This window comes from Gallus gallus, chromosome 2, assembly GCF_016699485.2.
Source record: "Gallus gallus isolate bGalGal1 chromosome 2, bGalGal1.mat.broiler.GRCg7b, whole genome shotgun sequence".
Taxonomy (NCBI): domain Eukaryota; kingdom Metazoa; phylum Chordata; class Aves; order Galliformes; family Phasianidae; genus Gallus; species Gallus gallus.
This window is the reverse complement of record NC_052533.1, coordinates 46711577-46737612: the sequence shown is the minus strand read 5'-3', so window position 1 is coordinate 46737612 and position 26036 is coordinate 46711577. Positions and strand designations below refer to the sequence as shown.

Here is a 26036-nt window from a genome sequence, read left to right as displayed (position 1 = left end):
TTGTGTTTCACTCACCTGTAAGTAGTTCATTTGCATCTGGCTGTATCTCTGTGAAACTTACTATTTTGGTAAAATACGAAGCTAAAAATATCCTCGTATTCTGTCAAAAGTTTCCTCCAGGCGTTAACTCTGGTTCTTGAGTTCGTCTCTCCTTGAGAGTTAAGTTACTGTGGAAAGTTAAATAATCTGTACAACAACTTTCTATTTAGTAAACCACTGATAGCATTTTATAAGGTAAGCTTTCTTTTGGGATCAAGTAATGGTAAGCCATTATGTTCCTAATTGTATATTAATGAATAAGTACATCTGCTGTTACTTGAGATGAGAAAGGACCATCCAATTTTACTCCAAAGACCAAGCAGTTTGCTGATTTCCCACCTGGGAAGCACAAGTCGTGTAATTCTGTCTGCTCAGCTGTTTTTAGAAGTGTGGAATTCATCTACAGAATGACAATTGTTCTGCTTGCTGTGAGAAGTGATTTAGAGATATACCAGGTAGGCTTATGCAAGATAGGAATTGGGGGTGAGAACTGTCGTTTTTTTCAGGGATAACGTTGTTGAAGTTGATAGACAGTCCTTTACCTGGTGTTGAGGTCCTGTAGCTATGAAGTGTAGGATCCATTAGTTAGGCACCAGATGTGGCCACACAGCTTCTAGATGACTTAGTATAGAAGCGATCTCTTCCATCTCTCGGCCAAACATTATATGTTTATCCACTGGGCAGTAATGCTGGTGTGGACACAAAGAGTTGGGATGATAAAATGAGTAAATTGATCAGGCTTCTCCAGATAATTTTTTCTTCCTCATACAAAGAGTGATTTCTTTCCTTGAAGAGAGCATCTTTAACCCACTGAATGAAATTGAAAGCTTAGCATGCAAATGTAAGCAAGCAAATGCTAGAATCTGTGCTATTCTTTCTGACTTTTTCCTCAGCAGTACACCAGTGGCTGGAATTGTCTCCTGTGGATGGGAAGCCCATTTCCTGTGTTTTGTCACTCATAGGAAAGAGTAGATGCCTGTATGTGGGTGATGCTCGCTACATTCAGTGCCTTCCTGTCATGTAGAATTTTCCTACCATGCCTGAAGAATCAGTGAGCCACAACTGGAGTGACACCGAGGAGGTGGCATTACTTAGTAAGAGAATTTAGTATCCTGACTGGTAGCTACATGCCAGCAATCAGAAGTGGGTTTTGTCTGAGGGGAAATGCCTTTGAGTGTTGAACAGGGTGAGTAATTCTGTCTACTTTTGCAGGGTAAAACCCAAGAGATCAGGACCTTTCTTTCCAGTGGCATCACGCTAACGGTGAAATTTCAGCTACTGTGAAAAACGGGCTTATAAATGCTGAGCTGCCCTGTGCATTCCCTGCTGTAGTGTTTGCCTTTCTACACGGCACACAGAGAATTTTAACTAGAAATTTGCTTTTGTTTTCTTGATCCAGTGTACTGTTTCCTCCAGATATTATCTGAACATAAAAAAGTATGACGTCAATCGAGGTTCCAGAATTTCCAGTATGAAATGAATCTGCTGGAGGTTTTTTTATTTATCTTTTGTCTGCTTTTGAGTAGATTGAGCCAGATCAGTGTTTAATCGTGATTAAACCCATTGTAATCTCTGTTCTTTATAAAATCCCTCTCAGAGCCGGGCAGGTTGTTTATTTGTGAAAGGTTATCCCTAGGAGCTTTGTGGTGTTTGGAAGAGAGCTCCTGTTTTCCATGTACATGGGTAAGCACAAGCACATCACTTCTTGCTTGCGTGGCAATAAATATGTGCGTGTGCACTCGCTAGTTGTAGCTCCACTATAATATGGCTTCACACGAAGCAACTGGTCACCTGAGGCCATATATCTGGCCCATCACCTTGGTAAGAATGCTCAGTGGCTGCTCATGTCCTAAATGCTGCCCTTGCAAGCAAACCCTACTCATCGCATTCAGGCCAACACAAGCCTAGGAGCTGCCATCGATGACTCCTATGGGAAGCACTGGGAAGGGCTGCTGGCATCCCCACTGAACGTTCTGTGACTGCTGTCTGAGCTCTGCAGGTTGAACCACTTGGAGTGTAGCTGTTGCCCATGTGGCCAAAATATCCCGTGTTCTCACTGCTGTTGAATCTTCTGGAAAGTACCATCTTGCAGCAGTCTCTGAGAGATGGGGGTTATCCTAGCCTCTTGCTATCTTCCTTTGCTTTAGAACTGCTGATTAAAAAACTGTAAGGCAATTGACAGTGAATGAATTAGTTACTGGAAAGCAGTTACATTTACTGTCTGTTCTCAGAACTGTCCCTTCCAGAAAGAGGTTGACCCCTTTGAAACTTAAGTACGCTAGGATGTTCCCTACAGCAGCAGTTTAGCTTTCAGAGAGCAAGAAAAGGAGATGTGGGGTGTGCCATCTTCCTGTTTTTCCATTATCTTTCTTTCCTTTCTCTTGCTTGTTATTTGTGTGTGGGTAATGCTCAGCAGTGCAGTCTTTTTTAGACCCCATCCCTCGGTCCAGAAACCTCAGGGTAAAGGGAATACTTGTTATATACCTACACCACTAAACTAGTTTCAGCTGATTGGAGCACGAGGCCGTGGTTTCTGTCACAGTTCTGTTAGGGAAACCACAGGCTCAACCCAGACTTTACAAGGGTGTAAATGAAATGTGTAGAAGTTGAAATGCAATTGAAGTGTATCATATGGATGTGAACATTAACTTTGCTCTCACTCAGAAGTGACGTACCAGACAGCATTCAGGAGAATCACAATGTTCTGCTGTTGAGAAGAGGAGGATCCTCCTGCTACAGGAGGATTCTTCGAAGTTATTCCATCCACGTACACCATCATGTGGTCTGTAGCATAGGAAGCACATGCTCACACCTGCTTATACCTCTGGCTTATTTTGGTTGAATGTTTTTTTCCAGCTGTGTTTTCCATTTTTTTTCTTATGAAGCAATGCTATGCACACCACTGGGAGCCATGGAGGGCACAGGTGGCTCTTAAAATGCCCTCCTTTAGGAGGTGCTCTGTGATTCTCTCTGAAGGCATAGCAGTGCATCTGTGACAACTAGTGATATGGAGACTGCTTGTTATAGCAGATGGGCTTTTTTTGTGTGTGTGAGAGACATTTAGTTTAGTTCCAGGACAGAAGCTGATCTTATCCATCAGTTAAATCATTCTGTATGTTTCCAGATCAAGGAGAAATGAAAAGTGTATGATCATAAATGCATTTAAGTTTTGTCTGTGAGTAATATGAAGAGTCCTTTAGCTGTCATTTTTTCCTTGCTTCCTTTTGTAAGGTGGCAGAAGACAAAGCCAGTTCATAGAACAGGACCAGTTTTGAAGCAGTTTGAGCAAGATTATTTATGTTTGTGGGTTTTTTTTTCCCCTGTTTAGAAGATTGTCATAGCAGCAAGAGTTTTGTAATGTCACCCTAAATCATTTTCTTTGGCTGTTCATGTAGATTAAGTAATGTGTGTGCTCTCTGTGGGAAGCCAGAGCTCATTGCATCTGTTTGAGCAGAGCTTTGGTCAGGACTGGAGGACAGTCCCCTGGCCTCTATGGGAGGGGTGGGTGCTGCAGGGTGAAGACCAAAGACCATCTATGACTCATACAAACTTTTAAACAAAGAACATGCTGTTTCAGAGAGGAATCAGTGCCAAATCAGACTCTTTAAGTTAAGAACTAGAAGCGTGACAAAGAATTAAGAAGAAGCGTATGAGATTTAAAAAAAAGCAAGGTGAGATAACGTTCTAATGGTAGCAGCCTGAAAGAGATCATCCTAATAATAAATATCCAAGAAATAAATAATGGAATAGGATACGAGACAGATACAAATAGCTTTACAGAAGTGCCACAGTGTCCTGTAATGTGTTGTAATCGATGCCCGAGGGAAGAATAAATGTTTGAGACTGGTAATGGTTGAGTCGTATTATATTACTATTCTCTTCCTTGTTTTGGGGTTCTTATCATGGGAGAGAATGTTTGCTCTAAACAGAGATGTAAATTAGCTAGGGAAGATGGTGACATAACAGTAGGAAAGGAATGGATGGAAGTAAAATGCCCTGTGAATAATTATTTTTGATGGAGGTCTTTATAGAGGAGGTGACCAGACTGACATAGTAATGAGAGCTGTTCCTTTCTCCTTTGTGTCAGAACAGTTCTCCTAACACATTGCTTTATTCTTTCTCATGATGCATATCAGCACAGTCCATCTTTACCTGTCTGTATACCCCAGAAGTTTAAAAAAAAAAAATCTTGTGTCTGTGGAAATGAGTAAACTTTGTCATTGTAGTGGATTGAGACCTAGTTATCTCTTGTGCTTGTGCAGCTTTCCTTGATAAAAAACATTCAAAACTGTATGATTTCCCCATTCCCTTTTGTTCTTTCTTTGTCTTGGCACGATGTCTTCCCATAACTTCTCCTTTGGCTCAAGGTAAGGAGACTCAGATCATGGCAAATAGCTCACTGGATTCATTTGTTTAGTTTTAACTGGGGAACAAGAGACCGGTTCTTATCACTCTTGGGTCTCGTGTTTCATGGGCAGACTTTTATTTGCCTTCTGTACGAAGGGCTAAGTTCTGATAAATTGATCTTCGGCTCTTGTAGTCATGGTGTGTACTGGGTGAGTAAGGTTGCTGTCCGAGTGGTATGGTTTTGCACCACACTGTGGAAATTGACAGGAGCTTCCTGGTTGCGTGAGAAAACTATTGGTCCGGGGACTAAAAATAAAAGAAAAAGAGAGTTCTCAGAAAGGTACTGACTCCTGGTTGCCTGCTGCCTCATATCTAGTTCAAATGAATGCACAGGTTAGCTCTCCAAGCATCTGCTGCACAAGCTGCGGCTCTTTAAAGTGGTATTCATGATCACAGAATCACAGAATGGTTTGAGTTGGAAGGGACTTAAAGATCATCTAGGTCCCACCCTCCCTGTCATGGGTATGGTGCAACGTGAAGTACATCTTTCTGCTCTGGCTAAGCATTCAATAGCACACCTCATGGAAGACTTGGAGCTCTATACTGGTCACTGCTTCAAGCACTCTCTGCAGCAGTATGCTTGTAATATTACGAAACAAAAAATCTATTGCCTCATTGCTTTAATAATCTCAGTAATACTTCCCTAAGCAGATGTGTGTGTTCTCCAAGAGATGCTCTGTGCTTTTTTTCTGATGGCTGAAGTGAAGGCAAAATGAAACTTGTCTTCTTTGTTTGGAAATAATGAGATGGAAAAAAAGAATAATGAGTAAGCAACTGAACATTTACAGCAGACAGCATAGTAATAAGTAAATAATTCATCTGTATTGCAGCTATGATTTTAGCAGAGCCAACCAGTTGAGCAGACTGCTTTATAACAATATAAGGAAAGTGCTTGAACTCAACCACTCATCTCCTGTAAAAGCAGCTTGATGAAAAAGATACCCTTGTAATCATGAGGGTTTCTTTTTTGTTCTTCTTTATAGCATATCAGCTCCCTTAGCATGCCATTATGCTGTTAATGATTATACTGCCTACTTATGCAGACAAAAACACTTACTTGAAAAGGCTTCAGGAAGGAATTGCAAGGCTTTATGCCCATCCTTGACAAGCACTTGAGCCTTAATTCTGGTGTTATGTTTAAGATAATGTTCTTAAGGGTAAGAAAATAAGTCTTCAGGAAGAGTCTTCTGCAAAATAAGTCTGTCCCATGAAGTACAAGGAAAAAGCTCGGCTTGTAATAGAAACATGAGAAATTTAATACCCACAAAGCTGCTCGTGTGCACAAGTTGGCCAGTATGGATGTTCTCCTTCATAGCAAAAAGGCAGCGTAGATTTCTGCCAAGTATACATTATGATTGCTTCCTGTTAAATGACAGCCTGACTTGAAAGATGTTTCATACCCTATTTTGACAATACGTAGTTGAGCATCGTATATCCACCTTTAATAATGCCCCCAGCACTTAAGTTACTGCATTGCCTCTTCCAGTTATTTCGCTGCTCTGCGCCAAAGGTTTCCATGTCTTCCTTTTCAGACTCTATAAAAAGACACTGTTTGTATAAATAATAACTAGTGTTTAGAATGAAGCTAGAAGGACACGCCAGTGAATGAGCCGAATTGTTGTCTCAGGAACACTGTGATTAAAAGATGAGCCCAGAACTGTTTTTATGGGCTACAATCTGTTTTTTCAATCATATTGTCAAGGATAAAGAATGTAATTTCCTCTCAGATATTACAAGGAATTAAGCAGTCGAGTGGCTGTGGTGTGCTGTATGTAATTCATCTGGGAGGATGGTGGAGAAGCTCATTGCTGAATTTTTCCAACATAAGTACTCAGAGAGGAAAACAAATAACTTGGGGGTGCAAACTAATGTTCCTACCGCTCCCCAACCGGTCCTTTAAAGCCTCATTTAAGAAATAAATAAATAAATCTGCTTTGATTCAGACAGGTTTGTGTTATGGAAACAAACCGTTATAAACCTTTGATAATTGAGATAATGTTAAATTTATCAGCCTGATTATTTCCCGCACATTCATGAAGTACAATGGGTGAGTAATACGGCAGCTGCAGAACAGAGCCTCGTGTTCCAGTCTGGTTCAAATCCACGGGCTGGCTCCAAACACAGCCAAATTCATAAAGGTGCTTAGATATCTCCTGCAAAGGTGATGTGTTCTGTTTTAAAAACTTTGGGATCCTTTCATGCTTTGCTGTAGTGTTCTGGTAACTAGAGCTGTGCCTCTGTGCATACTCTGGGTTTCCCTGATCTCGACAACTTAATTGCTTGCCTATGCTAGACATAACTGGGCTTAGACAATGAGCCTTCCTCATCCTGTCTCCTCTGAGGAACTCAACCCAGGAGGTTTCCTTTTTTTTCCGCATTGAACTTAGAAATGATCTTTGCAGCAGAGTCTGGAATTCAGGGCAAGGGTTGCCATGTAGCTCTTGGATGATGAGGCTACGGCATAGAAGATGCTCTCCAGACCGTAACGTGGTGCTTGCAGCAGTCAGGAGCTAAAAAAAGAAATCCTTCCTCTGTGGATGTCTCTCTGAAATACTGGTCTGCTACGTGAGAAGCAGAAGCAGCGTGTTTTCCAGACGAGACTGAACTATGCTCATTGTACTTAACTGAGAGAACAGGAATTGATTGCACAGCTAGAGCCCCATGGTGGAGGTAGAGCAACAGAAAACTTCTATCAACTTGCATCACACTGGGTCTGGAAGGAGCTCGTATTTTCCAGCATAGATGTGTGTATGTGCATGGCATGTTATCACAGCGAACAAGCTTTGTCCATGGTGTGATGGTGCCTGTAGGTGCAGTTTTATGTGTGAAGTGAGATGCTGGTCAAGGCTGCAGCTGGATGGGCAGTGCTCAAGTTCTCTGCCTCTGTTTTGCTGCTCACAGTGAGTTCCTGGAGCTGTTCGAGGGATGCATTAAATAACATCTGCAAAGAGCATGGAGGATGGCTGGATTTACTCAGTCATCAATCTTAATGCTTTGATTTAGCTCTAGGAGCGGTGAGCCAGTGAGTACGGAATGGAAGATGTTGCCCTGGGTCTGGATGACATGGCACGAACAGGACGCACTAACATGGCAAGATGGGCTGATAACCTTGCCAGGAGTAACTCTGTGTCTGTGGCATTTTCAGTAGATTTGTTCCGTATCTTAACTTTCATCACACAGTTTTTCTCCTAAAGTTTGTAACTTGGCTTCTATAAATCACACCTTAAATACGTTGTTTCTTCATTGCAGAGTTATTCACGCGAGGGAGAAAGAGCAATCTTTTTCCAAAACAGAATGTATCAATATGTCTGAGGCCTTTGTTGTCTGTGGAGTTTTGTTCTCCTTTGAAAACACCAATAATTATCTGTCTGGCAGGCCTCCATCCACCTGCCAGGTTCTGTTTGCCTTTCTGTACTATCAGTGCTTGAAGAACACGATCGATAAGTATTACAAAACCTTCCATGAGGTCTTCCTGGAAGGCAGTAGTCAAATGGACATGTATAAAACATTAGTCACAATAGCACACGGTCACCCCCTTCCCCTGCATTATCTATGTGGTTCCTCTGAAAGGAGGCTGCAGTGCATCGCACGCATCGGTGTCTGCATCCCCATGTCGTGTGTTTTCAGGAGTGATCAGGGTTTGGCTACTTCTGCAAACAGGAAACAGATACGCTTCAGGGAAAGGCAAACAAGCAGCGAAGGCCTGAGACTACACTATTGTCAATAGGAAAAAGGATCCAATGTTGAGTCTGTTTTAGGCTTTAGCCATAATAATGCTTCCTTCTCTGCCGTTATGTTTGGTTATGTGAGAACTCAGGCACAACTGCAAGGCCCTCTATTATACAACTTGAATTACAGGTCCAGATTTCTACTTCAAGATTTTTCCAGGATCTGCAGTTTGAAAAAGTTGGTGAATTTTGATATGATAATACATTTAAATGTCTGTCTTTCTGATGCTCAAAGTCTCCTTTTCAACTGCCGCCAACTCCCTCACTCTTTGTTGCTTGTACTCCAATTCTCTTTCACCATGATGATTTCAAATCTTTACTCATGTGCCATCCCTTAACGTATCTGAAATGCTAAGGAGCTGATAGAAGTTTCATATGCACCTTGTGTAGTCATTGGATTTACTCCCCCAGTGCCTCTTAAAAACACAGAGACTGTGTTATATACGTCGGTCATTCTCAAAGTAATGCCTCCTATTTATTTCCATCGGGAAACTACAACAGATACAAAGAACACAGTAACATCATTTGATAGAGCAAACTGTCAGCTACGGAAGCTACTGTTTGGTCCCCATAAATGTTCAGCAAATGTCCATGAATGTCAATGGGTGCCATTTTTTCTGCATGGAGGAATTCAGTGACACATCTTTGCTCCATCCACGCTTCCATGTCAGACGCCATTTTGTCAGACTGCCCCTCTGCTGCCATCTGTCACACAGCAACAGAATGTAATGGGATACTGGCAGGAAGGTTCAACCCCTGCTGCCATACCACCAACATCCGCCTCTGATGTCACAGGCCAACAAAATAAAATCCTCTTTCTTAAGCAGCACTAACACCACCTTTGCTTTGAAGAAGCAAGTTGTTTACATTTGCTGCAGTACCCTTTTGGCCTGAAAGCTTCCGTGGTAATTGAAGAAAATGAGCAGTTAATTGCTTTGAGTGCCTTTCTGAAGTTCAGGCAATAATTGGTGCACTGAGACAAGATGCACTGTGCCCTCATAACTGGCTCACACTGCGGCTCCTCCATGTGATGTCTTCTCACCCTCTTTGCAGCCTGTGCTCTGACTCAGGTGTGGAAATAAGCATCCTCAAAAGAGGAATCATTGGCTGATCAGAAATGCATATTATATGTAACTTTATTGAGCCCTTAGGCATTGTTTTCCTGGGTCACATTTGATTTCCTAAATGTTCAGAGGACTGATGCATCCTCTTTTCAGACATGGGATGCAAGCATGCCTGGCTCAGTGTGCTCCCTAGCACCTGTACTGCACAATTAACACTTGCCAGGGCACCTTGCTTTCCCTCTTCAGACTCTGCTCAGACATGCATGTCTTCAGCTTCTTCCAGCCACCCTGTGTTAGTCATAACCTCATTCCTGTTCCTGTCTGCTTCTGAAGTGGCTGGCAGCAGTAGGCACAGGCTCCTTATCAGGGTAAACAGAGAGCAGTTACGTCTTCAGATCCTCCCTGCTTGGGTAAATGATGGGTTGATGGTGAGCAAAGGCCGCAGGGCTTGTCCTAGTTCCTGGCATGGTGGTCCCTGTTGGCTCCAAGCGTTGGTAGCAGGCAGGTGGCTGTCACAGGGGGTCACCTTTCCAGAACTGTTTGCCTGGAGTACGTTCAGAGCCCATGTGCACTACGTTCCTGCAGCCCAGAGGCACTTACCAGAGCAGCTAGCACTGAGCTGCAGGAGTGACCGTGACACTGGAGGGGTCCTTGTGTAGGAGCCCTTCTGCTGCAGGTAGCACATAGTATGTGCTTGAGTTTTGGATTGGTTATGTACAGGATTTAATAAAGAAAGCTGATTTTGTTTCAGGAAACTTGCAGGCTGAAAGGCTCGTGAGGAAAAAAAACAAAGCTAGAACTTTTCTCCCTGTGAGGATTTTTGGGGGGGGGAGAAATGCTCTGACTGAGGTTTTCATTCCAGTCTTTTCTTTACCACTTGAGAAACGGCTTCTCAAAGGGATTGATGTAGATCTCACTCTGTAAAAGGAGGAGGAATATTTTTTCCGTGCCCTACGTAGGCCATGAGCTCGTCTGTAGATTTTTACTGTACAAGGGAAAGTGTAATCTTGTTTGATGTTGGGCTTTGCAGGCAGAACAACATGATTTAAGAAATGCACTTCTCAGTTCAGCAAAAAACATGACCTAAGCAAGGACACTGCCAGAGCTTCAAAATCTGTGTGCCTGTGGGCCCTGGAAAGCGGGCATGAATTAAAGTCAGCTGCTGAAACTGTACCCAGAACGGCCTGATGGCTTTGTCCAAACAAACCATGTAATCGTATTCGTTGTCTTTCTGGTTCAGCAAAGTTAGAGAAAACCAATTTGGAGGAAACAAAATACTCAAACTACTTGATTGCAGATGCTCTTTTTAATAACATGGTGGTTTCTGTAGCATTACTCAGCCCTGCCATGCACTTTGTGCTGGCCGCTGGGCAGCTGCAACCCAGAGATAAGTTAACTCTTCCGTCAGTTTACAGCAGAACTCCTAACTTTTTTTTGTATGGGTGCTGATTTAAGTCATTTAAATGTTAGGAAATTCATTCTTCACGTTTCTGCTGTTTGACGTCTCAGAATGCCATCAGAAATGATGCTTCTCCTTGAGAGCAGCCCTGTGGAGAAGGACTTGGGGGTCCTGGTAGGTGAGAAGTTGGACATGAGCCAGCAGTGTGCGCTTGCAGCCCAGAAGGCCAACTGTGTTCTGGACTGCATTAAAAAAGGGGTGGTCAGCAGGGACAGGGAGGTGATTGTACCCCTCTACTCAGCTCTTGTGAGGCCTCATCTGGAGTACTGCGTCCAGGCCTGGGGCCCCCAGTACAGGAAGGACGTGGAGCTCTTGGAGTGGGTCCAGAGGAGGGCCACTAAGATGATCAGAGGGCTGGAGCACCTCTCCTTTGGGGAAAGGTTGAGGGAACTGGGCTTGTTTAGCTTGGAGAAGAGAAGGCTCCGGGGAGACCTCATTGTGGCCTTCCAGTGCTTGAAGGGAGCATATATACAGGAGGGGGAATGGCTGTTTACGAGGGTGGATAGTGATAGGACAAGGGGGAATGGTTTTAAACTAAGACAGGGGAGGTTTAGGTTAGATATTAGGAGGAAGTTTTTCACCCAGAGGGTGGTAACACACTATAACAGATTGCCCAAGGAGGTTGTGGATGCCCCATCCCTGTAGGCATCAAGGCCAGGCTGGATGTGGCTCTGGGCAGCCTGGTCTAGTGGTTGGTGACCCTGCACACAGCAGGGAGGTTGAAACTCAATGATCATTGTGGTCCTTTTCAATCCAGGCCATTCTATGATTCTGTGATAATCGTTACTGCTGTGGTTTACTGTGCCTGTCACAGTGTCACCTGTCCATCAGCCCAGCCCTGCCTGAAGCTGTATGATGAGCTGTGCTACAGCATCTGTGTAGAGCGTGCTACATCGCTGTGCAGCATCTTGAATCAGAAGCCCCTGCAAATCTCTGCATTCCAGAAAAAATTCTTAAAGAGCATGCCAAACATTTTCTCTTTTGAGTCAAGAACTGAAATGTGTCTTGGCCTTCCAAGATACGAAAAGGTTGTTTTTGGGTTGTGTGTATCTTAGAGGTAAATGCTTACAGCTTCAGCATCTGAACTCACAGATAAGACAGTTAAGTGGTACAGAAGTGTCGAGGAAGGCCAGTGTCTGTGGGGAGCATCAGAAGGATCTGCTGTGTGTACAGATGTGCAGCCAGTCCCTGCATGAACAAGAAGTCTCAAGCATCCAGAATGCATCTGCCATTCCACAGCCGTAGTCAGTACATAGGGTGCTATTAAAGCAGCTGTATTGCATGCACAGCCTGTTTCTGGTACCTGTTTTCTGGTTGTCATTTTTTTACTTGCCCACTGAAATGCAAATGCCTTGTAGCATGGAGGATCTCACCCCTCTGATTTATCAGCCCTCACAGTACCCACAGCCCACCCTTGGCACATTAGTTTGTTTGACGTTTATTAGCCTGAAGTCTTCACGTGCCAACTTGTTGTTTCTTTAGTACCTGCTTTCAAGCCACAAGCACTTCCTGGAGCTGTAAACCCCAAAGTGGTTCTGTCAGCTGAGAGCCGGCTGTCGAGTCTGGCCTCCTCCCTTCCTCTGGCCCCTCTGGATCGCTGGAGAGCAGCCAGCACTGCTGCTTCCTGCCTCTAGAGCCCCCTGCCCAGCTCCCCAGCACAGGCTGGTGCTTTGGGGGAAAAGGAGCCCGAGGAAGACACTTAGGCATTTTTCCAGTACCTGCTTTCAGCATTTGCATTGTTTTTACCCAGCCTCCAATGGTGATACATCACTGGGACCCATCCCAGACTGCCTCCTGTGTGAGCCTTCCAAGGGAAGCAGGGGTTTTGCATCCCACATGTGTGCTGAAGGCTCGATTTTGTTCTTTCCACATTAGCAAGCTTCCCTTTTGGGACTGGCTGAGGCTCTTGCAGTGGTTAAAAACCAGAGCTTTAATTCTGTAGCTAACAATTTGATACAACTTCCTTGGCCTCGGGCAGAAACGACCTCAGGTTTGTAGCTGGGCACTACTTAACATTTCAGTAGAGGCTATGGTGTGTATTCCACGGTGCGCTCTATCAATGTCTTTTTGCATGCTTTTTTGCAGCTCTTTTGAAAGTCTCACGAAGCTGATCTTTTCCCTTCACCTCTCTCTCTCTCTCTCTCTCTAGTTTTGTATGGAGCTGAACCAGCCGACGCTGCCAAACATCCGCAAGTGGAAGGGCCCTAGAGGATGTTGGAAGGGTGTTGTTTCCGAAAAACCCTCAGGCCAGCTACCTAAGGTACATTAATCCCTATGTTTGAACTTTTGCCTCACTTCTTTTTTTTATTTCCCTCTAACCAAGGACATATTTTTAATCGTCTGTTTAAGGCAAAACATTTTGCAGATCTTTTTTGGCAAGGTTGACAACGTTTTTTTTTTAAGCATACTGTTTATATAGAATTCAATTTGACTGTGCTATTGGTATTTTGGGAGAATTATTTTCCCCAGCCTGTGGCACACTTGTAAGGAGAAAGGTGCCCATTTGTTCTGGGGGTGAATAACAGATAAAAACAGTACAGACGTGCAGAAGAAAGGCTGTGTGTTAGGACAAGGAAAGAGCCCTTCATTTTGCCCCTGACACGCTGCAGTACTTCTGAATTTTTTCTGCTAGTCAGCTTGCTATGTGATACAGCAATGGCTGAGATTTGGAGGAGCTTCCAGTTTTACAGGTTTACAAACGAAGACCCTACAGAGGGGCTGTTCAGCATGCTGTCCTCATCTGGCAGAGGAGCTTATCTAGCATGTTTCCTGAGGTGCCCTGCACACATATTAGAAATATTCCTTGGACTCCACTGCAAAACACCACGGTGCTGTACTATGCTTTTTCCTGCAGCATCTTCTGTCATAGGAATTCATATTTGTACTGCTGCGATCTACTAATTGCCAAGGTGGTGATGGTTGCACCGGCCACCCTTGACAGTATTCAGAGTAGAGCTGCATGGAGCTGAACCTTACTAATGGTAGCCAAAGGTGGTCTATCCCAAGGGAAGCCTCTTCTTTTCCCCTTGAGGGTGCTAATGAGACTTCAGAGCAAAGTCCTCCTCAGACTGGAGGCTGCTGGTATCAAACAGGATCATTGTCACGATGCAGTTGTTACAGCATGAATGTTGTGCAGTGGAAGCAGGAGCCGAGACCTGTAATGGAACACACGGTGGGCTACTTTCATCTAGTCTGAGTGCTGTCATTATTAGATAAGTGGCTCCGGTTGGATCCTGTATGCACAATTCAGGACAACGCTATTTCCAATGCAGAGAGCAAATCCCCTTCAGGATATTTTTATTCCTGGATGGAATCTTTATTTTGGGATCTCTTGTTACATGAGATCATTAGGGCACTGAGTTTAAACAGTTGTGTGAAGTTGTCCTCTTTGCTATGTCTTTTTGTCATAGTAATAAGAACTATTATTAATTGTCTCGGAGCCTCTGTGTTACATGTAGGTTATTCAGTCAGTTCTTTCTTGAGCTGTATTTCCAAAGATGACAATGAAGGTTTTGACTGTGGATCGAATAACTAAAAATCACCGTGTACTTTGGTAGGGATGTAAGGATGAAGGATTTCTCAGATGGTGGGAGAAGTCTGTGGCCAAACTAAGAAGGAAATGTTACTTACTGACTCTCCCCTTTAGGTGCTTTTACAGAAGGGAAATCTGGCTGCCCTACAGCACCCTTCATAAAGCCAAAAAGCCCTTTCTGTCCCTTAGGCTACCTGGTGGTTTCATCGGGTTTGGACACTGTGTACACAAACGCAGTACAATGAAGTAATGCAGTGTTACTGTTAATATGTAGCACCTTCAGCACAAATGCTCTTGGGATCATCTGCAGTGCTAAATAGTGGATAGAGCATCACACTCATGCTTCCACACTTTCCAGTCATTTCACCTCCTACCAATCACTGATTTTGTGCCACTGTGTTGATGAGAAATCTGAAGTCAGGGAGTCGTGGGGAGCTGCTGACAGCTCATCTATTCTTCCATGTCTTTTCTTGTAGCCTACTCAGTTTTCAGACATTAGACTTGAGTTTGGTGGCGAGTTGGCCAAAGATGCTCCCAAAGGATTTTAGCCAAACATAATACTTTCTTTCAAGGCCCATAGGAAGACAGTAGAACTGATAACACTTCCTTTTTGCAGCTGAAATGGAAAGCTTTTCCTTGAGATGGATTTAACTATGATTCACTAGGTCTGAATGATACCAAGGCAAACTGTGTGTGTGTGATGAGAGGGGATGCTTGACAGGCTTTGAATTAGATACTGCTGCTGGTGTAATGGGGGCAGACAGCTTTCTGGAAATGCCACGTTTCCAAGTAGTCCAAGAAAACCTTGTAGGGTGATAGACACTAGGGTGAAAGAAGTGGAAACCTGAACATGAATCACTTCATTTGGAAAGGAGGCAGAGAAAACTGACAGGGCTGAGAGGTCTAGACCAGATGTCTTGCCAAGAGGCTGAATGAGCTTGGGTATTTTTAGCTTGGGCGTGACAGGAGTCTGTAAGATCATGTATGGTGTGGAGAGAAGGAATCGAAAGGATTGCTTGCACTGATGTGCTGGTGCTTGGAAGAGGCTGTCAGGAGAAAGACCTGTAACTATGCACCCCAACTATGCTCTTCTCATAAATGAGTGTCACTGACCACTGGCAGAGGAGGGATGCTGGGGATGCTCGGGACATAAACTACTTTATTATCGACCACACTGAGAAGAATCAGATTTCTTGCCTGGAACAGCAGGAAGTGAAGAGCATCTGTCAACCCAAAGATGCACACAGGATGCTGCAGCTAAATCTCTAACCACTGCAGCAATCCTGAATGTTTTCTACCTGTGTAAGATAGAGCAGCTTGTGAAAGTGTTGGATGGAGCAAGCAGTGCTCTGCTTACCTGGGGGTCCAAGAGCCAGCATGAAGGTGTGAGTAGCAAGGCAATATGCACTTAAACTCAGCGTGCTCAGTCTTCAGTGAAGCCAGTGGGACATTCTTCCTGCATCCTAGCAGGGCATTAGGGTCAGGGTGAAATAAAGAAGCTTTTCTACCTGTTCTAGGATGTTGTTTCTCCCTTCAATCCATGCACAGCAAGATCCGCTTCCTGCCCTCGGCAGGTGCCAAGCCAGAATAGAAACATTTTACCACCTCCACGTATTTGGGAAGTGATAATACACCATTGCCAACAGCAATACCAAGTTGACTGAAACATTTGGGTTAAAGTTTCATAATTTGGGCAGAATGCTTTATTTTTGACATCTTATTTTTGGCTTTTCTCTTGCTTTAATTGCAGGGAGTCGAATATTGTGGTTTCCTCTGGGATACAACAGCTGGCATTGAGCTGAAAGATGCTTCTTCTCAGGAGAATGTACAGACCAATGGCAATGGGAGACACTCGTATCCTCACCCATATATTGCACATTTCAAGGTAACTCAGTTCTGCCAACTGACCCTTGCAGAGATGGCTGTATACAGTTTAGGGAATTTGACATCTCTGGCAATGCTTTGAGAGAAGTTTCTAATAAATACGAACAGGTCAAGATTAGAAGTAAGCACTACTTGTGCCACGCGACAAAGTGAGTCCCAGAAGGTAAGCAGAAGATTACAGAGAGCCAGCGGCTCATTTCAAGGTACATTAAGTTTCATGACTAATCTCTGTGGCAGGCCAAGGCAGATCACAGGAGAGCAGTAATTAGTCCGTGTAATGACCAAGCCATTATTTGTAGCTTAATAACAACTGGTTTTGCATAAACTGTTTTTCGTAAAGAGTCAGCTTCTCTCTGCAACTGCTGTAGAAAGAAACTGTGTATTTACAAAAGTCAGCTTCCCCAGAACTGAAGGGCTGCCACGGTTGTCCAAATAGAGCTGTCTTCCCAAAGCACCGAGACAAAACACAACACACTGTACGCAGAGTGAGGTGGGTCCTAGTCACCAGGACTTACTGCCAAAAGTATATGGAACAGGTGAATATCTTTGCTCTGTGACCTCCCTTGCCCTGTACTGCACTGATTTCCCTCCTTCCTCCCCCAGGTTGGGATGAATGACCTAACACTGGTTAACCTTCACCTGGCGTTGGCGCCTGCAGTGGGGGACAACGCAGGGAAGAACCATGACAGCCACAAACTAGCAACCTTTGCACAGACTTTGCAGGAGACTCTGAAAGGTATGGTGTTGTCTTCCTTCCAGTTAGCATCTCCAAATACCTATTCAAAAGGAATTTAAAGTATGTATGTGACTGTCTTAGTGCAGGTTTCACAAGTTTCCTCATCAGCTCTGCATTGTCTTTACCTTTCTTTGAATGATACACAGTGTGCAAAGTGTGTTTTTTCTCTGCTCATTATCTTGCAATCTATTCTAATTCACACAAATACCTCAGAAGATCCTACTGGCTTCAACCACACTTTTCAAGTGAATCTCCTTGTGATTTTATGGGATCTACCTGATATCAGAACAAAACTTGCTGGCTTTTTCCCACAAGAAGTTTGTTCTTTGTTTATTTTTGGATATTTGGAAGTGCTTTGGAAAACCCAGTGGAAGTCAGGAGATGCTTGCTAATGAGAAAACAGACCAGAAAGCAGCTTTGGTATACGGATGTAATTAAGTAGAACAATTCTGTTGGTTTCAGACAAGTTGCTCTGGTTTTACACCAGGATGAGTGACACCAGAATTTGTATCTCAACTCACGCAATGCAATAGACAGCTGAATCTCTTCACCTCATTTCTGAGAATTTGCTTCTTATTCTGAAGCTTGCAAATTTAACTCAGTTTCCAGTGGAGCAGAACAGCGGGTTTCAGATTCAAAGTGGCGTTGGCATTGGTGATCTTTTCATAGGTCCTGAAAAATCTAGCCCTTTGCTTACCACTTAACAAAGATGTAAAAGGGTTACAAGGTTATAGTCACGATGATTTTCCTCTTGGCATAGTTTTGCAAGGTCAGTCACTTGAAAGCATTAAAATCCTCTTGTATAACACAAGAGGTAATTACAGTTTTTATGTGTGTTCCGTTGTTTTTCCTGTTGATCTGCAAGAAGTCAGTCAGAGCTATTTTTAAGTCCTGCAGAAATAAGTGTTTGTCCACATACCTTGAGAAAGAAAAGGGTGAAGGCAAACAAAAGGGTCATTTGTTTAATCCCAGAAGGCTGAATCGGGATGCAGATAACTGTGTAGCTCTTCCGAACTCAACAGAGATGCATTTCCGCTGCATCTAAATTTAGACTGTTGACATTAGGGCTTCTTCTCATTTGTGTTCTTATTGTCATGTGGTGGGCACGTTACTGGAGCCTGTTTGTTCTTGATTTAATCTTTCACAAAAGGTGAAGTTCAAATTCCTAACGTGCGGGATGCAGGTCTTGTTTCATAAACAAATACTTGTGCACACGTGTTATTTGGAGTACTGAATTACTCTGCCAAAATCAATGTCGGGCTTAAAATTACCACCATTCTTTTATTTTTTTTTTTCAAAGCCAATCCATAAAATAGGATTAATTAAGACTGATTTGCCTGTTGCTATTCCAATCGGTCCGTGTTTCTGATCCCATTTTGCTAACAGGCACCTTCTTTGCTGTCTTACAAAGAAGACACGCTCAAGAAATTCAGTTACACACAGGCTGTTGTAAGGTCTCCATCCCCCAGAGCAGCAGTGTATCCATATGTCTGCCATCAGATGAGTGGGTCCTGGTTTCTTCTGGTCCTCCTTTCCTCTCAGCGGTACCAGAGAGACTCGGTGGTTGCTGGTAACTAACTGTGCAGCAACCCTTCTGCCTTCTCTTAAGCATTCCACCTGTTCATCTCCACTGTGGTGACCATGACCATACGGACACTATCCCGGGTGTGCTGGTAGTGCTTGAACCCAGAGTTGGCTTAGTCATCTTCTCCCGTCTGGCTTGGCCATATTGCAAAGTGCCTGTGCATCAGGCGCTTGGCCTAGAAGACCTCTGAGAGGCGGTAGGGAGCTTCTTACCATCCTGGGTGCTGTCACATCCTTCCCATGATCTGGATTTTGTGCTCTTCAGAAAAAATGTGAGGGTTTAAGTGTCTGTTTAATTTATTAGGGGACTGATTCAGGGCACGTGGAGGTCAAGGGAGAGTGTCCTTTAGGGGTCTCTGTACTGCTGTGGAACAACAGAGGCTTTCACCATTGCTGCAGGACAACAAAATGAAGCACCGCAGATGTCTGCTGCACAGATGTTGTGCCAGGGGTTTGCAGCTACGTGGAGCACCAGGACCTCCTGGTTGAGAGGACCAGAAAGAGGCCCTTTCCCTTGGTGATGGGCTGGAAAATGGAGTTTTGGCTTCTTGAATGCTCACTGCACCCTGTTTATCCCTTCTCTGTCCACTTCATGTTGCGTTATGATTGCATGCTTATCTGTTCTGCATGAGAAAGTTTAAAACAGAAAAGAATACAGTGACTCATTTCCTGTGTATACACCAGACTGACTTTGTACCTGATTCCACAAACATATCTAGGTGTTGATTATTTTAGCCTCTGCTATTTCTGAGTTGTTCAGAATTGAGCAGTCAGTTAAAATTTCTATTTGTGATTATGACTTTTTAATCTATTTTTCACGTAAGGCTGGAGGATTTGCTAAAATAAATACTTTGTGCAGGATTGAGGTGCTGTTGCTAGGATTCCTGCCTGTCTGTAGTTTGTAATCCCCATCAAGGATGCACCCCAGACCTTTGCAGAGTGGTCTTCCCCCCTTTGTATCAGGATCCAAGCACTGCCTTGGCCATTAAGCAAACGTTAGTCCTGGAGGACTGCAGCAGTGCGGTTGCACTTGTTGCAATTTCCTGCAGCATCGTGACACCCAGACATGAAACCATCAGATTCATCTTCCTGGTCCAGATCTTAGATTTTTTGCACTGCCAGCTCACAGTGAGCATGCTGCTTGGCATGCTGCAGGAAGGGAAGCCTGCCTGCCTTACCGAGATGAGAGCTGCAGAAGAGGAAGGTGGCATTTCAGAGGCACTGTTAGAGCACTTTGTTCAGATCATGAGAGCAAACCAGTTTTCTCTGGGGGTGTTTGGTGCTTCCCCATTAGATAAACACTAATTTTCTTTTGGGTTCTGACAGATCTTAAAATAACTTGGGCTCAGGCTTGCTTTTTTGTTTCTTTTAAAGGTGGGAAGGTCAGTATCACTGGCACTTTGCAGAATAATATTTAAACATCGTGTCATGTTCAATATGAGCATAGCTCGCAAAGGGCAGATGAGCTACAAGTAGTTTCATTATGTTTTCATCGCCTCTATGCATCTTAGCAGGCAGCATGTCTAGAAGTATTTGTTTATTTGCTTTTTGTAAGTCATAAGCCATCAGTCTCTCTGCCCTCCTGCCCTCTCCTAGTTCATCTTTGAAGAACTGCAGTCAGAGAAGAGTGCAATAGATTTTGTTGTTAACTTGTGCTCCCTCTTTTGGCTAGCTACTTGTACAGCAACAGCACACAGCAGGTAGGGTTATCAACAAGCGCTGCTTGTGGTAGAGCAGTCTCTAGGTCCTCTTCCTCCACACTTCAACCACAGAAAGCAAAGGGACTTAGAGAATATAACAGTTGCCTTCTTTGAAATCAGCTTTGTGATCGTTTTTGGTGCATTTGTGCATCCTTGTTGCAGATTCCTCCTTCATCAGTACCAAGGTCTGTGTTGCAGCAGTCTTTGCCCAGCAATCACAGTCCTGGAGTTTCTCACACCTTTCTGGTGGGGGTTTGAGATGGGCAGCAGTCACGTCTGTTCTCCTCTTACCCGAGTGCACAGCTGAGATAGCTCCATCTCCAGCTGTAGAGCTATGAAGAGCACATGCTGTGGATATACCCTGTGCCCAGAGTTTCTTTCCTTACTCAGGGTTGGAAATAAAAAGTAAGTTCCTTAGTTGCTTTGGAAATTAAGCCCTAGTCAAATTCTAATGTATCCAAGTTCAGCAGTGTTTCTTCAGTCATCTGGGAGAATGAAAGCTTCTGTAGCCAGTGAGTGTCTGCATGGTTTGTGAACTAACCTGCTGCCATCATGCTTGCAGGCTGCATTTCAGGCTTGCTCTTTGAGATTTCTTCAACACCCAGGTTTAGAACAGGGGCTGCACTTTTGGGGCTCTGATATATACTAGCAAAAGACTGCGTCTTCCTGTAATCATAACAAAATTGTCCTTGACTCCTACAGGAAAGCTATAAAAAGAAAATATCAGTACAAGTTGGAGCCAGTATGTACATAGGTTTCTCCAAAAGTAATGCCTCGTCTTTATTTCCATCAAAACTACAACAGATATAAAAAGCACAATAACAGTCTTTAATAGAGCAATTAATAGAGCAAATGCTGTGCTACAAGATACTCAGCATTACCACTATTAGTTGTCTGTTTTCGCCAGTGATGAACAAGAGCCTGCATGAACAAGAGCCTCATAAAAATCTGCACCAGTGGAGGTGACACACTGTTTCACAGCTGCTATTGTGGCATTGTTGGCTAGGAAAATATTGCTCACACAGTCCATCTTTCATTGGCTTGAACGGATGGAAGTCAGAAGGCACCAAATCCAGACTATACAGTGAGTGTGGTAGCACCAGTCAGCCAACATTGGCTGTGTGTTCTATGGTCTTCAAACTGGTATGAGGCCTGGCGTTATTGTGTTGCAAGAGAAAGGTTGTCTTCTTCTCTGGCTTAACGCAGGTGTCTGGAGCCTTCAGCTTAGTCAGTGCTGTGATGTCGCAGTCAGAGCTGATGGTTTGTCTGTGTTCCAGGAAATCCAGAGGGATCGCCCCTTTCCTATCCCAAAAGACAGCGCACAGCACTTTACCCCCTGAGAGCTGTGTCTTGAACTTTATATTTGATGGGGAATTCACATGTCATCACTCCGGACTGCCATTTTCACTCTGGCTCATAGTGGTGACACTACATCACTAGTAATGATTCAATCCAGGAAACTGTCACCTTCGGCCTTGCATTGGTTCAGTAGGTCTTGACAAACATTCTGTTCTTTCTTTTCCTGTGTGAGCATTTGTGGGACCCACCTGATGTAAACTTCGTGACGTTCCATTGTTGCCACCATCATTTCCAAAGCACTGAAGCTGATATTCAGCTCTGTACCCAGATCCTTGGTTGTAATTTGGCAATTCACATGCGTGAGCTGATCAAGGCGCTTTGCATTTTGTGGTGTGACAGCTGTGCATGGCTGCCCAGAACATGGCTTGTCTTTCATGTTGCCGTCGCCACTGCTGAAATGCACCACCCACCACCTCACTGCGCTCATGTTTACTGTTTGGTCTTCATAAATGTTCAGCAAGTGTCGATGAATGTCAATGGGTGCCATTTTTTCTGCATGGAGGAATTCAGTGACACACCTTTGCTTCATCTGCACTTCCATGTCAGATGCCATTTTGTCAGACTGCCCCTCTGCTGCCATCTGTCACACGGCAACGATATGTAATGGAATGGTGAATGGTGAAAAGGTTCAACCCCTACTGCCAAACCACCAGCATCCACCTCTGATGTCATGGGCCGCCATAATTAAGTAGGAGGCATTACTTTTGAAGCAGCCCTCATCTGTCTTGCAGAAGGAAAAAAATAAGCTTACAAAGTCACAGATTTCTAGAAAGCTCCAAAAGTAGAAACGCTAGACTTTGCATTTGTCACTGTGAATAGCTGGCAAAGGGTCCCAGTATAATCATGCTGATATTTAAAAACAGGCAAGAGACATGCACTGAAAGGCCACAATGAGGTCTCTCCAGAGCCTTCTCTTCTACAAGTTGAACGGGATGGCCATGAGTGAGCCGTCAGTAAAAAAGGCTTCCAACAGCACTGCTTTCAGGAGTTCAGAGTAAAGTTAGCTTTGCTACTAAGTACTTGTATATTTTCTCCTTTTGTTTGTATACCTCCTTCTCTTCTTCCTTTTAAGCTGTGGATGTCCATTCTTTCCATTCATTTCTCTTTTTTCTTTCCATTTTTTTTCTCTTTTCCAGGGGAAAAAGATGTGATCATCCTGGGAGATTTTAACCAGGCTGCTGACAGCAGCGACCATGACATACTGAGGAAGGAGAAGTTCCATCACTTGGTCCCTTCAAATACGTTTACTAACATCAGCACAAAGAACCCCCAGGGATCGAAGTCGCTGGACAACATGTGGATCAGCCGGAGTCTGAAGAAGGTTTTCACAGGTAGAGTTTCTTTTTGGTTAAGTCATGTACCTGTGTGAGGTTGACATCGGGTTAAATGTGGGTGATGTTGCTTGGCATACAACTACTATTGCTGGACTACGACTACCTGAAAAGAGGTTGTAGTGAGATGGAGGTTGGTCTCTTCTCCCAGATAAGAGCTGATAGGACAAGAGCTTTAAGCTGTGCCAGAGGAGGTCCAGGTTGGCTATTAGGAAACATTTATTCTCAGAAAGAGTGGTAAGGTACTGCAACAGGCTGCCCAGGGCGGTGGTGGAGTCACCGGCCCTCAAGGTGTTCAAGAACTGTGTGCATACTGCACTGGGGGACACGGACAGTGGGCATGGTGGAGATGAGTTGGTGGTTGGACTAGATAATCTTGGAGATCTTTTCTGACCTTAACGATCCTATGATGCTGTGACTTCCTATAGCTGCCTTCAATTCCTTAGCATGCTGAGTATTTCTTTTGCAAGCTTGTGGAAATGTGTTTAAATCCAGGCACCTCTTTCATACTGATCTTTTTATGCGATTCTTTTTCTTGCAGGCCACTGGGCTGTTGTGCGAGAAGGTCTTACAAACCCATGGATCCCTGATAACTGGTCCTGGGGTGGAGTAGCCTCAGATCACTGCCCCGTGCTAGCTGAATTTTACATGGAAAAGGACTGGAACAGGAAGGAGGTGACGCGGAATGGAAACGGGGTGACCGTTGAGCGCGACTCGAACACTAAACACGAACGATGACGTGAACGGGAGGTATCTCTCCTGTTGCAGGGGTCAGCCCATAGCTCTGCTTGCTGGAGACTCAGCTGCGGAGCAGAAGAGCTGCTTCCCCCTCTCCCTTCTTCACCTGTCCTCCCCATGTCCAGAAAGCATCAGCACTTGCCATTGATGGCTCTCGCTCTGTGCCCTTCACGGACAGCTCTGGGGTGTCTCACGGCAATAGAGTGGTCTGTAACTTTTTATAGGGATGCAATGGACCCATCTCCGTGCCTGGAGATTTGGAAGAGAACTGTACAGAAAATAAAGTGTACTTTTAATACTGTATAGGATCTTGGCTAAAACGCAGCCAGGCAGGGCTTTGCTGCGGTGGTGTTTGTGATGGTTACGTTTCTTTGCTTCCTTGTAAACTGAGGGGAATAGCAGAAGGCACACAAAGACTCGCTATGTGAAAATTCTTGGCAATTCTTAAGTGAGCTCAGCATTTGCAAAAGCTGCTGAAACTGGGAAGCAGAAAAGGTGCTGGCCCCCTGTGTGACCAGAAGGTCCTGTGTGGTCCCTCTGACCCAGAGAAGCACTACGCCTCCTCAGCCCAGTGTTGAGATGAACACCTCTTCTCCTCCCCTTCCTCTCTCTCTGCTTCTGGGCAGGGTGCATTTTGTCCCAGAAGGCAGATGTGGAGCCTGGCTTTGGCTTTTAGCTCGGTGTGCAGCATTCAGTGTTATTTTTCCCTGCGTGATAGCTCTCAGGAGCTGGGAAAACACTGACTCATGCCTTCGTAGAACTTGGTTCACTCCTCCACCCACCAACACTCAAGGCAATGCCCTTTGCTTTGCTTCCTGCTGGGGATCTCACAGGAAAAGCCCTACTCCTCTGGCAGAGCAACTGCAGCAAACTTCTAGAGCAAGGAAGGAGGATCAAAGAGGAGGGCGTGCTGCACCTAGCTCTGCTCATTGGTTCTTCAGGGAGCTGTGTTTTCTACTGCTCCTCCTGGAAGGCAGCTCTGCGTCCAGTGCCTGAGCTCATGAGCCAGGTTCAGGCACTGCAGCATGGAGTCTGAGGACAGCGTATGATCGTCACTTACGCAGCAGGGGTGGATGGTGTCTGTTTTCCACATGGGGCTCTCCTATGGAGGTTTGTTTCTGTGCATGTCCTGAACAGGGAAGACACCAGCCAACGAGGTGCCTGAGAGGGAGCATTCAATTCCCCAGGTGTGTGACATTGTAGAGTAGCAATTAATAGGCAGTGACCTGGAGGGGGGATCATAAGGACTGGAAAAAACAACTCAGCACCTTCAGGAGCAATACATGGGTGTGAGGGGTGCAGAGCTGCTGCTAGCCTGGCACGTTCTGCTCCAGGGCCCCAGTGACCACACAGCACATTTTGTGCTGAGTGAAAAGGGAAGCTCTCTGATGCGCCTTGTAGTGCTGTCAAGAAATGCTCCTGACAGCAGTGCCGAGCCAAGGGGAAATGAGGGCTGCACAGCAGAGCAGTATTTTCATAGCAGCTTGGTTAGTTGAAGTGAAATAACGGCCTCATTTCAGGAAGGAACAACTCGCATGGAAACACAGATGGTTGAGTGTGTCAAACAACATGTCTTAATTTCTGTACAAAATTAAAGCTGGAGCAAGGTGGGATAGCCTGGGTGTGGCTCCGCTCTCCAACCTCTTCAGCCCAATGGGCTGCAGTGCTGTGGGTGCAGGCAGAGAGCGGGAATCTCTTTGTCTTGAGAGAGAGAGCTGGAGAGCCTTCTGTTCGTGCTCCTCTCGGATCACGTTTGAAAACTGTTGGTTAGAGAGAAGGATGGATCCTATGGGGCAGAAGAAAAGGACAAGAGAGCTTTGGTGCCTGCTGGTGGAGCTTTGCCTCCTGTGGAGGGTCAGTGCAAGGAAAGCGCCCGGGTGTTGGGAACCAGCAGGGCCTGACTGTATGGATGGCTTTGCTGCTGCTTAAAAACCTGGCCTTGCTTTCTGTGCACAGCATCCTTGCGGGGCAGTGAGGCTCCTTCCCGCCTGGAATTCGGAGGCGTTCAGTGGCATTGGTTGTGTGAGGTTGGCCCAAAAGCTAAGGCAGTGCCTGGTGTTCTCCTGTGTCTGCCTTCATGTGACTGCAGCTGTGGGTGCAAATTCACATAGCAGTGGTACCTTATGACGCATAATAGAGGGCTCAAACTCAGCTTTGTTTTTTGTTAAGCAGACATCTCTGCAAAGCAATTCGGCCCCAACCTCCCCTGGCTGTTGAGGTACATACATCCAAATGGTTCCCCTCTCTTTTGCTCTCACGTGCTCACTGCAGGGCAGAGCCTCTGTGTTGTCCTCTGGGGTTACACAGTTGTCACAGTTACTCGGTTTGGTCATACAGCTTTGGTGGTGTGAAACCAAACGGGGTTGTAAAGTGTCTAAGAAAGGAGCTGGGATACAGCAGGAATATTTTGGTGCAAACATGAATCCCAGCAATCGGTCTCCAAGGACGCAGTGGTGACAGCAGCAGGCTGGGTGC

At 44.8% G+C, this 26036-nt stretch overlaps 1 protein-coding gene across 2 annotated transcripts in view; it reads left to right on the top strand.

Moving 5' to 3' along the window:
* EEPD1 (endonuclease/exonuclease/phosphatase family domain containing 1) overlaps positions 1-23864 on the top strand; it is a 65122-nt gene extending 41258 nt beyond the window's left edge. For both annotated transcript variants that reach the window (XM_046938127.1, XM_418838.7), the window contains 5 exons: positions 12847-12957; positions 15980-16114; positions 16717-16849; positions 22629-22823; positions 23365-23864. In XM_046938127.1, the coding sequence (XP_046794083.1) occupies positions 12847-12957; positions 15980-16114; positions 16717-16849; positions 22629-22823; positions 23365-23561 (771 nt within the window). In that variant the 3' untranslated portion in view covers positions 23562-23864. The remainder of the gene's footprint in view (positions 1-12846; positions 12958-15979; positions 16115-16716; positions 16850-22628; positions 22824-23364) is intronic.
* The last annotated feature ends 2172 nt before the right edge of the window (positions 23865-26036 follow it).